The following is a 12,011-nucleotide window of genomic DNA, read 5'->3' on the forward strand; positions in this document are numbered from 1 at the left end:
CCATGCTCTCCCGAAAAGACTAATATTCACTTATGAAATATTTTATCCGTGGCTTTAAATACACAGGCATGGGAGGAATGGGAGTGGAGGCCTTGGCGCAAACTTTGAAGATAACGGCATTCTTTGGACGCTCAGCAGATCCGTCTGTCCGTTTCATGCTCTTGAGATGCTTGAATTGTAAAGAGGTGGAAGGTGTGAGCGCTGCGGAGCCACAGCCGTGTTGTTGTGTCTGCCTACAAGCTTCAAACTAAAGCTGTTATGTCTGAGACGGAATAAAAGGCCAGCCAGAGGTGTCGGCCAGCAAAACACAAATACAAGACCTGGAATGTGAAACCGGTTAAATGGCCGTGATTTTGTTCCTTCTCTGAGGTGATGAGGCCTGTATCTTACAGGACTCATCCGACTAGAAATGCTGGGAATCGTACTGAGAATTACAAGGTGTTAATAATCAGGATAAGACAAGGGCATGAGACACCTTTTTTTTCTCCAGGAATCAGCATCCGTAATCACGCGAGCGTGATGTTACGAAATGAATGTGATCAGAAGGACGGATTCAATCCCCCCTGATTTGGTTTGTGTTTAATCTTCTCCTCAAAACCAGAAGGAGCATGAGAGGAGGCAAAGCAACTCGGTGATTAATGTTATTAATTTCCACACCTCTAACCTTCTGTTTCCGCTTCTCCGCATTCAGAGGTGGAGTAACCATGTTTTTTTTATTTTTTTGAAGACTGTTTGGCTTTCACCAGGCAGCTCATCAGAGGAGAAGTTTCCGATCTGCATCGGGGTGATTCCGCGGAGATTGCTATCATTAGAATAACTTTATTAGGCTTTCTGCTGCATTTCCTGTTTGATTTACTGAGCAGTCCCAGGGGCTCATGGGTAGGCACTTAGGGCTCCGCTTGCACGAGCCAGACCTGCCGATGTTGTTCCGCAACAACCTGAGTGTAACGTCCCTATTAATCTGGAGCTAAACGTAGCAGAAACATCACCAAGGTGCTGCCCAATAAATCTCTTTCAGGGACTTTAAATGCAGCATGTGCACTCGTTGGTGTGTCAGTTGTTGGTGTTGACACAGAGATAACAACCATTTGTGGTCCTGCATAGGATTATGGGTATGTTCAGGGTATTACTCTCTCTCTTTGTGCCTTACGCGTTGTCTAATGACTGAAGTGTGAGTTCAAAACAAATGCATTGAGAATAAAACTTTGTTGCACTTTGTTTTATCTCGTCTTGTTATCGGCGTCACATGGGACACAAAACAATCCACACCTGGTTTAAGACTAAACTTCCACTGCTTCACTTTGTCTGTTTTTTTACAGGCGCCAACCGCCAAGTGAACCCGATACGCAAGTGTCTTAAAGCTGCATTATCTCTACTGACCACCAGGGGGCGACTCCTCTGGTTGTATAGAAGTCTATGGGAAAATGACTCTACTTCTCTCTTGATTTATTACCTCAGTAAACATTGTAAACATGAGTTTATGGTCTCAATCTCTAGTTTCAAGTCTTCTTCAACACAGCATGATGTTCATTTAGTAAATTATGGTCCATTTAGAGTCAAACAGACCATAAAGCAGGGTATGCTTTAGGGCGGGGCTACTGTGATTGACAGGTCGCTACCAGAGCCGTATACGGCGTCTCTACGTCACTCCTTCTCAGTCCAAATATGGTGACTTCCGTTTATTGTTGCAAAAAAACAACATGACGACGGCCGTAATCCAAGATAAATGGATTACGATAAATCCATCGTAATCCATTGAGACGGCAAAATCGCCAAACTCAAGGCTTCAAAACAGCAGTCCACAAACCAATGGGTGACGTCATGATGACTTCTTAAACACAGTCTATGTTTTTTTTTATCAGATTTGCAGGCTAACGCTCGTGGCACAGAACAGACCAGAAACCAAAAGCATGACACAAAGACAGTCAGTGTGATACAAATTCAAATTTGATCCAGAAACTAAACAAGGAGTTGAATCAGTAAAGGCAAACTTAACCAGGCAGGGGGCAGGCGAACAAACCAGTCTATAAGCTGGGCTGATTAGTGGGGAATTGGAAGAAGGTGCGTAAGTGGGTGGGGAAGGTCAGGTGGTTAAAAATGGTGGCAAAGTTGTGACTGGAGCGAGTGGCTGCATGTGGGAGCACATGCAAGTCGGTAAAAGAGCAACAGAATGAATGTAACGGCAAAGTAAAACTCATCAAAATGTCTTGTTAAGTCTTTCTACTGTTCCAACGATCTCCAACTCTGGTTTGGTCAAAATGAACCCATAATGCAAATAGTTACATGTGAAAAGAAATAGACGTTAATCCTTTTTTACGAAAACATGAATTTTACCTCAAAGATCGTTGTAAAACACACTCCATGAAAACTTGATAGGAACAAAACAACTCATGGAAACAGTCTTTGTCTTTCCACTGTTCCCACAATCAGGAACTCTGGTTTGAAAGAGAGGCAGAATAAGTAACAAAGTAAATAAATAATCAGTGTAACAGTTTCACTGTATTCTGACGCAACCAGGAAAAAAACAACGGAAAGGCTTCTCGTCCACTGTCAATGGAAAATAAGTTCATTACCTATCGTGGGTTTTGCCATGCTTTAAAAAACGGCATTTTTGCACTACGTTTGGTAGAAAAAGTGGAAAAGTGTTTTTTTTTAGCTCAATCGATCTTGATCCCCAGGTCTGAACTGTGGCACTCTTGATTCTGCAAAATAAAAGTGCCAAAATTCAGATTGCAGTATTGACAAATAGTAGGGTGGCCATTAACATTAAGCATTCATTGATTTTCTTTACTTTTATTTTATTTTTTAACAATTTTCACAAAAAAACACTAAAATTCTTTGATAAGACCAGGTTGGTTTTGAACCTATTTTTTATTTTTTTTTGCACAGATTTTAAACATCACAAAGCTGTAGTGATTCCTGTTGCAAGAGGGCACTGATCTCATCCATAAACAAGATTCCCTTCTAACCTGAAAGCTCACAAAAGAACTATTCAAGTTACAAAAAAACAAAAGTGAAGAGCAAATAATGGAATCAGCCAAAAATAATGAACCCTGCATAAATAGCCAAATAGGAAAATGAACATCTGAAGTTTAAAGCTGAGATATGTTTTATGGCGTGTTAATTTATGTCACAGATTTGAAACAATAGAAACAGTTATTAATTTCCTCGTCCTCACGATTCTATGACATTCTTCAACTAATTGTTGAATGGTGTATATTAGGCTGATGAGTGCTAACTCTGGTTTAAGAACCACATGCGACGGAGCCAAGCTGTGAGGCGTTCCAGTCCTGGTTATCTCAACAGCGAGACACTTGACAGCCTGGCAGAGCTACAAGTTTCAGTCCACTTTTTTCTGAGTAGTTAAGTGATGTACAACACAGGCTGGGAATAATAAAAAAGAAACACACACACACACACACACACACACACACACAAACCCACACAATACGATGCTCACTTGAAATCTGGTTCCATGAAGCCCAAACTCCCGTTCCTCCAGTATTCCCTCTAGTCATCTGTGAAGTGTTAATGTGCACTGTTGATTGACATCTTCATGACGACTCTGGGGGTTTGCGTTCAGCGGAGCGGGAAGTGTACGTTCTTTAAGTGTGTCCATCCTGCAGATGTGCATCCAGGAAACAGGAACACAAACAATGCAAATTATGGGAATAACTCATGCCTATTATAAGTGATGAAAGTTTGAATCACGTATTTCGTGAGCTGTTTTGTTTTAAATTGTCGCTTTAGTTCTGTCGGTTGAGCATTTTACCAGAGCTGGAAAAAATACATTAACGGAGGTACTGTGCTTTTCAGGTACTTTACTTGAGTATTTTCATTGTATACTATTTCATACTTCTCCTCCACTACAATTCATATTTTAGAAATATGGTACTCTTTACTTTCCTGCATTTATTTGACAACTATAGATACTAGTTACTTTACAGATCAATATTTTACAATCACAACATATGTTGAGTTTATTAATTAAGATTTATTATGGATTAAACTACCCAAAAGTATATATAATATTTAAAGTTAGCTCCTCAGTGATCAGCTACAATATTAAAATGCTACAATGCAATAATATCATAAATAATAGGGTAACACTCATTTTTCAGCAGTATGAGTACCTTTACTTTTGTTACTTTGAGTACTGAATCTTAAAACTCTATTTAAATGACTTAAAACTCACATAATAAATGACTTAAAACTCACATATTTAAATCTGCTTTCAACACGTGAAGCCAGTTATGTATGTTTTATTGTGTTGTTCCTTATTGTCATGTCTCTTTTGTTCAAAGTATGTCTCTAATGTTAAAATTGCTTCTATTGTTTCTGTTTTTATCATGTAAAGTGCCTTTGACTACCTTTTTAAAACGCTATACAAATACAATATATTATTAATATTACTATTTTGTTAATAGAATTTACATTTAACTTGAGAGAATGCAGAATTTGTTATTATTTCACTAAAATGAGGCAATTGTATTTTTCATTATTTAATATTTCACTTCTCAACAGATGATATTAAATGGATTTTCGTGTTGCTTACATCGATGTGCCTTTTCAACAATGTGCGCATGTCATTGGGTTGAAGTGAAGCTTCATGAGTTCGTCACCCTCAGCTTGCCTTTGCATCAACTGGAACTTTTAAGTGGGAAACTGTTTATTTGCTACGACATTAACAATTTCTACAAATATCACAAGAAGATATTGTATCTATTTTATTTTTTTCAAAAGTGGATCCGGCATCATCTATGAATGCTTTCTGGGAAACTTGTCTTGTGCAGCCTGCTAATTTAAAAAAATAAGCAACAGCATGAGAAGCCCGCGGTAACAAGAGTCAGTGATTCATCAGTCACCATTCTTGTCGTAATTATGATTTCTATTTTGACATCTGGGGAAAGTCTTTGAAGTGTGTTTGATGCCGTGGAGAGCCAGCGAACAGCCTAATGGAGACGGAGTTTACAAACTGTTGCCAGTCTTCTCTGAGCAATCACCCGCGATACCCACCCGTGGTGAGACTCCAGCGTTCAGCACAAAGCTGGAGCTCGTCATCCGCTAACATGGAGCCACATGTGCTGAAAACTCTTTCACAACTGTATATGTGGACGCCGCTTTTTTATTTTGCATTCTTTTTTAGGATATTTCACTTACTTAATGAGGTCAAAACTTTTTAAATTCGATTTTTTTCCCCCAACAAGAAATCCTCCAAAACAGAGTAGCGCTGTTATCGGAGAGCATTAGCCGTCTGTGTGGAAAACCCTTTTCTAAGTGTGAGGTAAATAACGCTGATCCTTCTGAACACAGTGATAATGAGGAGGAGCATTACGCTGGAGTTCCCGGTGTTTGTCGGTGCCTTCACCTCTGTTTGTCGCTTTGTAACGTCAAAATCAGGAAGCGACGAGGCACATTCGTTAGCTCTCTACTTTGTCACGTGTGCGTTTTTTTGTGTCAACACCAGACTTCACACTTTCATGCATGTGTATGAATTCTCTTTTCCCCTGAACACACACAATGTTACACTCTGGCTTTTTTTTTTATTCATGAAAAAACAAAAAAAAGAGCAGAACATCAAGGGAACGCCGGCCCAGACTGGCTGGCACATATCGCAGGGTGTTATTAACAGGTGAGGGTAATCTTCTAAAGGTGCAGACACCCGGCCTCACCTGGGGTTCACAGCGAGGTCACGACACCTGTGCTGCTTTCTCTCTCTTAACTCCCCGCAGAGGGCTTCGCGATCACAGGTGTTCACACCTCACATTTCTTTATTTCAAGACTTTCACAGGTGCCTCAGATACACTCAGCAGTAGAGGAGCCCAGGTACAGTCGCTCTGACAGGAAGAGGCACGGCAGAGCGTTGATTTGTACGGCGAGCTCTCTTGCACAGACTTTCAAATATATTTACAATAATAAACAATCAATGATTCATAAGATGTGATATTTACAGTTATTACAAAGAACGTGTTCAGTGACTGCGGCTGAGGGAGTCAGTCAGCGACTGGAGTTGATATCTCTTAGCAGTGGATTTAAAAACAATTCACTTTGTTTCATCTTTTGTCCGCAGAGGAGAAGAAAAAAAAGAAGAAAAAAGAATTCCCACTCTGGTGCCAAAAAGAGTCTGGTCAAGTTAATGCCAAGAAATCTGTGGTACAATACAAACAGTTTAATTGTGTAATTAACAATCAATAACCACTTCTAGTTAGAACATTTCTGCAGAAAGGAACCGAGAAACACTTATAAAACAGTCGTAACAAAATAACTGGTGTTCTCCTTGAAATAAACTGATAAAAAAGAAACACTTTTATACAGAATATTTATACAGGAATAGCTTTTTGAATTGGATTGTTAACCAAAGGAAGACACATCGCAGACATCGATTTTCACACAGATTGCATATGTTTTTCTCTCTAAGGTGTTCTATAGGTTAGTCATTTTACCTAAGCTTATTTGCATGATAGTAAAAATTGCATACAACATTAAATTGTGAAGCTTGTAGCAATGAGTTGCTCAACATACAGCACTTTTTTTATAGGCAACCTTTAAAGCACATTTCTCCATTTAAAACGTTTAAGACACTTTTTGTTTTTACTGCCCATCGAAATCACATTTATAAATAGAAAAAAAAAAAAGGTCTGTGGAGTTAACGAAAAAAAAAAAGAATTAAGCTCTACGTAACATAAACTTTAAAAAAAAAAAAAGTAATTACATCAGAAACACTGCATGAACTGCAAATAAATAATGTCGGACAACATAAACGTTTCTAACTGTGTGGCAATTCAGAGAGTTACAGTGACAAAGGTTTTGCAAAATAATCTAACATCGGCAGTGCCGTATAGTACAAGGCATTTGTTGGCATAGTTTCTTTAAGACTGTATCTTTTTTTTTTTTTTTTTTACAGTTACAATATAATGTCTATATATATATATTTATATTTCCTCCCTAACAAATAATACGTAAAGACTGAGCTATCCTCGGAGAGTCACCTGGGCCGGGGGATCGCGTTCCAGAGTTTGGAGAGATCCATTTTTAAAAGAATAACTAATCTGCCAGCAGGCTCCAGACTGGACACCTCAGAACGAAGGCCGTGTCAACCACTTGGTCCTTGATTTCATTTGCTGTCATTATTAATATTATTATTATTTTTTAAATCCAGTTAAACATCACGTACGTAAACACCTATCAAAGTCCTAGCAAACTCCAGGGGGGCGGGGGGGGAGAGAGACTTTTTTTTCTTTTTCTTTTTTTAAATATAATCAGTAGCTCAAAAAGATAAAGTAAGTCAGTGTAAAACAACAGACATAGAGTGCAGTCAGCAAATATCCACGGCAACATACTTAGAATATTTTTTTGTGCAGATTATTTAAATGATGCATCAGTCTTTACAGTGAATAATACAAGTTTTACAAAATCCAAAAAGTAGTACTTGAGTCTGAGATGGGCTTTCCAGTGTGTGAACACGTCACATAGTCGGTCTGCAACAGATGTGTATATAGAAACGCTCCTCGTATAGTCCGGACGCCGTACTGATTAAAAACACTACTTTTCTTTATTTGCAGTGCGGTGGTTCTGTGTCGGCCGGAGCGTTTTGCATTTAGCACAGCCGTCAGTCTGTGTGTGTGTGTGTGTGTGTGTGTGTGTGTGTGTGTGCACGAGAGGAGCTCTCAGTACATGTGCAGTGGGGGGGGGGGGGGGGGGCGTCCTACTCCTTGGCCTCGTGGTCTGACTCCGACTGGGCCTCCGCGCCTCGGGCCAGCTGCTCCTCGATCTTGATGGAGAAGATGGTGCTGTTGGTCTGCGTGCTGTCTTCCAGCTCCTTCAGCAGGTCGCTGCTCTCCCTGAAGTCCGTCAGCTCCTCCTCGAAGGCCGGGCTGCTGCTGCTGCTGCTGCTGGTGTTGGTGGTGGTGGTGGTGCTGTTGTTGTTGGGCTCCTTGGGCGCTTTGGCCGGGTGATTGATGTAGAAACGCTGGCTCTGGAAGAACTTGATGATGGTGAGCTTGGGCAGGTCCAGCTGGGCCGACAGGGTGTGAATGGCCTCCTCGTCCGGGTACAGGCCCACGTCCTGGATGAAGCTCTGCAGGATGCCCAGAGCCTCCAGGGAGATCTTCCCTCCGCAGGTGCGGGACTTGTTCATGCTCCCTCCGCGGCCGCCCTCCTCCTCCATCTCCGCCGGGGAGGCGGTGGAGGGCTGGCGGGGCGGCAGACGGGGGCCGGTGCAGGGCTGCAGTAGCTGCAAGGGCTGCTGGGACAAAAAGGGTTGGGAGGGGTGCTGGAGGGACAGGGAGGGCTGATGCTGATGCTGATGCTGCTGCTGATGATGCTGCTGCAGCGACTGGGGCGGCTGAGCCTGCGGCAGGAAGAGAAAGGAGACGGAGATGTTATCAGTGAACACTTATCGGCGCCTTAATAAGGCCTTTCAATAAAATCAATTGAGTTGTGAGGAGAAACGGGCCCCGCTGTGTATAGAACACGCACTTGGTTGAAGGAATTCTCCATGTAATATCTCATTGAATGCAATCAGTTCTGCAGATATGAATTTTTTTCCCTTTTTTTTTTTGGTGGTGGGAGATTGTGCTTCTCATTGTTGGGGTAGAGGCAACACACACACACGCACACACACACACACATACACACACACACACACACACACACATGAACTCCAGAGACACACTCAGTGGGAAAATGGCCTCTCTATTATAGCCTCTGCTGCTTATCAGGCTCTATTGCCAGGCAGTGATAAACAAGATCCCTGTGCACAATTCCCGTCGCGATGGTCTGGCTGATTGTCCGCGGTGTGAGAATGCTATCGATGGCTTTCACTCCGCCGTCAGACTCCCGTCAGTGTAAACACATGACACACTGCTCGTAAAATGCCTCATTGTGTGGTTGGAGAGGGAGCGAGTGGGCAACTCGTGGTCCCCATTGACCCTGCGAAATGGGTGCTCTTTTATTTTCATTTCTGAGTCAGACGCTGTGGAATAGGTGTTTCGTAATGAAGTTTGCAAAACAGCACTTTGCAGGGACTCTGCTTGCCAGCTGCTTAAATGCACCCAAAGATGTGATTTTACTGTACCAATAAACCGAGCTATGATAGTTCTTGTTGAGCAAATGGGAGCTAATTTGGCTAATGCGTCGCGTTAGTGAAGGAGAGGACCGAAATATTTAAACACGAGTCTCTCGTGGACAGTGTAAAACTACACCATTAAATCAGAAATAATCCTATTTTATCAATCTTCTGTTTACATGCAAAGTGTGCAAAAAAACTTCCCTCATTGCATTTCTGCTGATGAAACTGATTTGTAAAAGAAATCCTATTACCTTATTTATATCCAGTAAATGGCCGCCTTTGTGAAACACTGGCCATGTCGCCAAGTAACCAAATAACGCTGTGGCTCAGAAGTTTTATTGTGCTTTATTATTATTTAATTTTGACCGTTAACCGAGCTTGTGTTCTATTTTCTACTCATCTAGAAGATGTCCTCCTATAAAGCAGCTGTTAAATCAGTTCGGGCTAATCTTTGCAAATGGCTTTCGCTGAAACGTAGGACATTCTAATTGTTGCTGTGTTTCTAATTAACAAGTTCATAGAAAGTTATTTAATTCAAAGTCTTGAGTATATTTGTAAAAATGAAATGATAAAATGTAGGTAAAATACATTATATATTTTGGATATGGTCCAAAATTCATTCGTTTGAGTTGCGAGTTGGGAAATAAAATCAATCAAACTACTAATTTGGCCTTCAGATGAGAGGGAACTTCAACATTTCCCCAAAAACTGTAGCCTGTGCCATTGGTTAAGCTACTTAAGGTTGCCTGGTTCAAACCCATGTTCCAGAAAGCCGTCGTGCCCGAGCTAGTCGTGGCCTAGTGCCTTGCCCAAAGGCACAGCGGTGTCACGCCTCACCTGTGGCAGCTCGGCGGAGATGTGCATCAGGTGCGTCGGCCGCTCGTTGTGGTGCTGCTGCTGCCCGGCGCTGCTCTCCTGCTCGTAGATGGCGTCCCGTTCGACCTGGCAGAGGCTCAGGAAGCGGCGGATCATGGAGAGGTTCTCCCAGAGCGTGCGGTTCTCCGGAGAGGGGTCCTCCTTCCAACGCAGCAGCTCACAGAGCCAGCCCTGAGGGAGGGATCAGAGGGAGACACGGGGGAGAGAGAGAGAGAGAGAGCAGGTCAGTAACGCTCGGTCTTCTTTTAGGATCAAATATGAGCACCGGTTAAAAGAATGTATTATGAATTTCCTGTTGTTTAAACTAATAGGCCCCCCGAGTATGGACACTGGTTCACATGGTCACACAGTTCTACAGTGCTTTACCTAAGAGGAGAACCAGATTATTAAATACTTCTTCTAGTGTGAAAGTAAATGTGAGTTTACATCCAAATGTTCTTTGCAAAGTATCAAAAAGAAAAAGATTTCCAATGTAAATCACACACACACTAAACAGCCCTGCACCTGCAGTTAGAAGATGTGAATGAGCCAAGGTCAAGCTACACAGCAGGGAGGAACGAGTTAACTGGAGGAGAAACACACACACGCACGCACGCACGCACGCACGCACGCACGCACGCACGCACGCACGCACGCACGCACGCACGCGCGCACGCGCGTACTGGGAGGAGGGAAGTGACTCCCATGTTTGAAACGCTCCAGCAGAGGGCCATGAAAGACAGAGCTGAGGAGCGGCGAGGGACGATTAGAACCAGAGAGGCTTCATTTGATCGATGCAACGGAGGCACAGCGAGACTGACCCCGATGAGGGGAAGATTCACACGTTACTGAAGGAGCAGGACTATATCTATATATATCTATATATATATAGATATATATATATAAACTATACTATATTGTTGTTGTAGAGTGAGATAAATACACAGAATAACTCGTGTGCAAAGTGCAACTTAGTAAACAAATTGCCTTTCAGTTGAATTTCATCATGATGATGTGATCACACAGAACTCTAAATCAACAATCCAAAGACTATATAAATAACAACAAATATAATGTGTTTCCCAAATGGTAATTAAAATTTGTTTCTAATATACATTTCACTTGATGTCAATTTGAACACTACTTTAAAATATTGACATATTCACTATATATCAATATGAGGACATATTCGTAATAATATTACGTTGATTCGAACGGAGCAGAAACGATTACTCGACAGATCAGGTTGATCATCGATCCGATTATTTCAGTATATTTTTCAAGCAAAAAACTCCAAACATTGTCTGGTTCCAGCTGCTCATACCGACTGTGAAGATATGACAGTAAACTACAAAGTTCTGCTTTTGGACTGTTCCAAAATCTTCACTTTTCACAATTGTTTTATATTTGCCAAACAATCAATCAATCTATTTACAGGCTAAAAGGCAGAATAAACAGCCAAAAATAATGATGGATATACTCTATGTTCTATGTGTACATTTCATTGTGCGAGCATGTGTTATAAAATGAACCTTGGAGCTATATTAGATTTATTCTTTCATTTCCGTACTTGCGAGTGCTTTGGTGTTGTATTTAAAAGTCTTATTCGAGTCAGGACGTCTGGTTTGAGCTTTGGTCGAGGTCTTACCACGCTCTAACTCAGACGTGTGTTTGTGTTTGTTCATGGAGCTGAGGGACTATCTGAGGATTCACGACTGTACAGACAGAAGGGCTCAGCGGGAGTTGGGTGACGTGGTCTCACAGCCTCAGACGTGATGACCTAAACCTCACCAGAGCAGAGCAGTGAGTGTGTGTGAGTGTGAGTAAGAGCGAAGGGAAATAACACACTGTAGTGCTGTGTGGGAGAGCGAAGAGGAGGTAGAGGATAGGAGGGAGGGGGGGGGGGGGGGGTACAAGAGAGCTGTAAAGGGACAGAAGTGGATGAAGAAGGACGGACGGCCGGGGAGTGAAACCAGCGAGGAGGAAACACAGCGTCAAAGAGAAGCATTGAGGTGTGTATGAGTGTGTGTGTGTGTGTGTGTTACGGGGGGCTACTCGCTCAGCCGGGTAGTCTGTCCTGGCGCTG

General features: G+C 42.1%; 1 protein-coding gene across 7 annotated transcripts in view; it reads right to left on the reverse strand.

Annotated features, from left to right (window-relative positions):
• Positions 1-5,753: 5,753 nt before the first annotated feature.
• Positions 5,754-12,011, reverse strand: part of satb1b (SATB homeobox 1b) — a 58,890-nt gene continuing 52,632 nt past the window's right edge. For all 7 annotated transcript variants that reach the window (XM_031867303.1, XM_031867308.1, XM_031867309.1 and 4 more), the window contains 2 exons: positions 9,908-10,117; positions 5,754-8,350 (listed from right to left, as the gene is read on the reverse strand). In XM_031867303.1, the coding sequence (XP_031723163.1) occupies positions 7,706-8,350; positions 9,908-10,117 (855 nt within the window). In that variant the 3' untranslated portion in view covers positions 5,754-7,705. The remainder of the gene's footprint in view (positions 8,351-9,907; positions 10,118-12,011) is intronic.

The sequence above is a fragment of the Anarrhichthys ocellatus genome, unplaced genomic scaffold (genome assembly GCF_004355925.1).
Source record: "Anarrhichthys ocellatus isolate YVR2014 unplaced genomic scaffold, GSC_Weel_1.0 scaffold39, whole genome shotgun sequence".
Classification (NCBI taxonomy): domain Eukaryota; kingdom Metazoa; phylum Chordata; class Actinopteri; order Perciformes; family Anarhichadidae; genus Anarrhichthys; species Anarrhichthys ocellatus.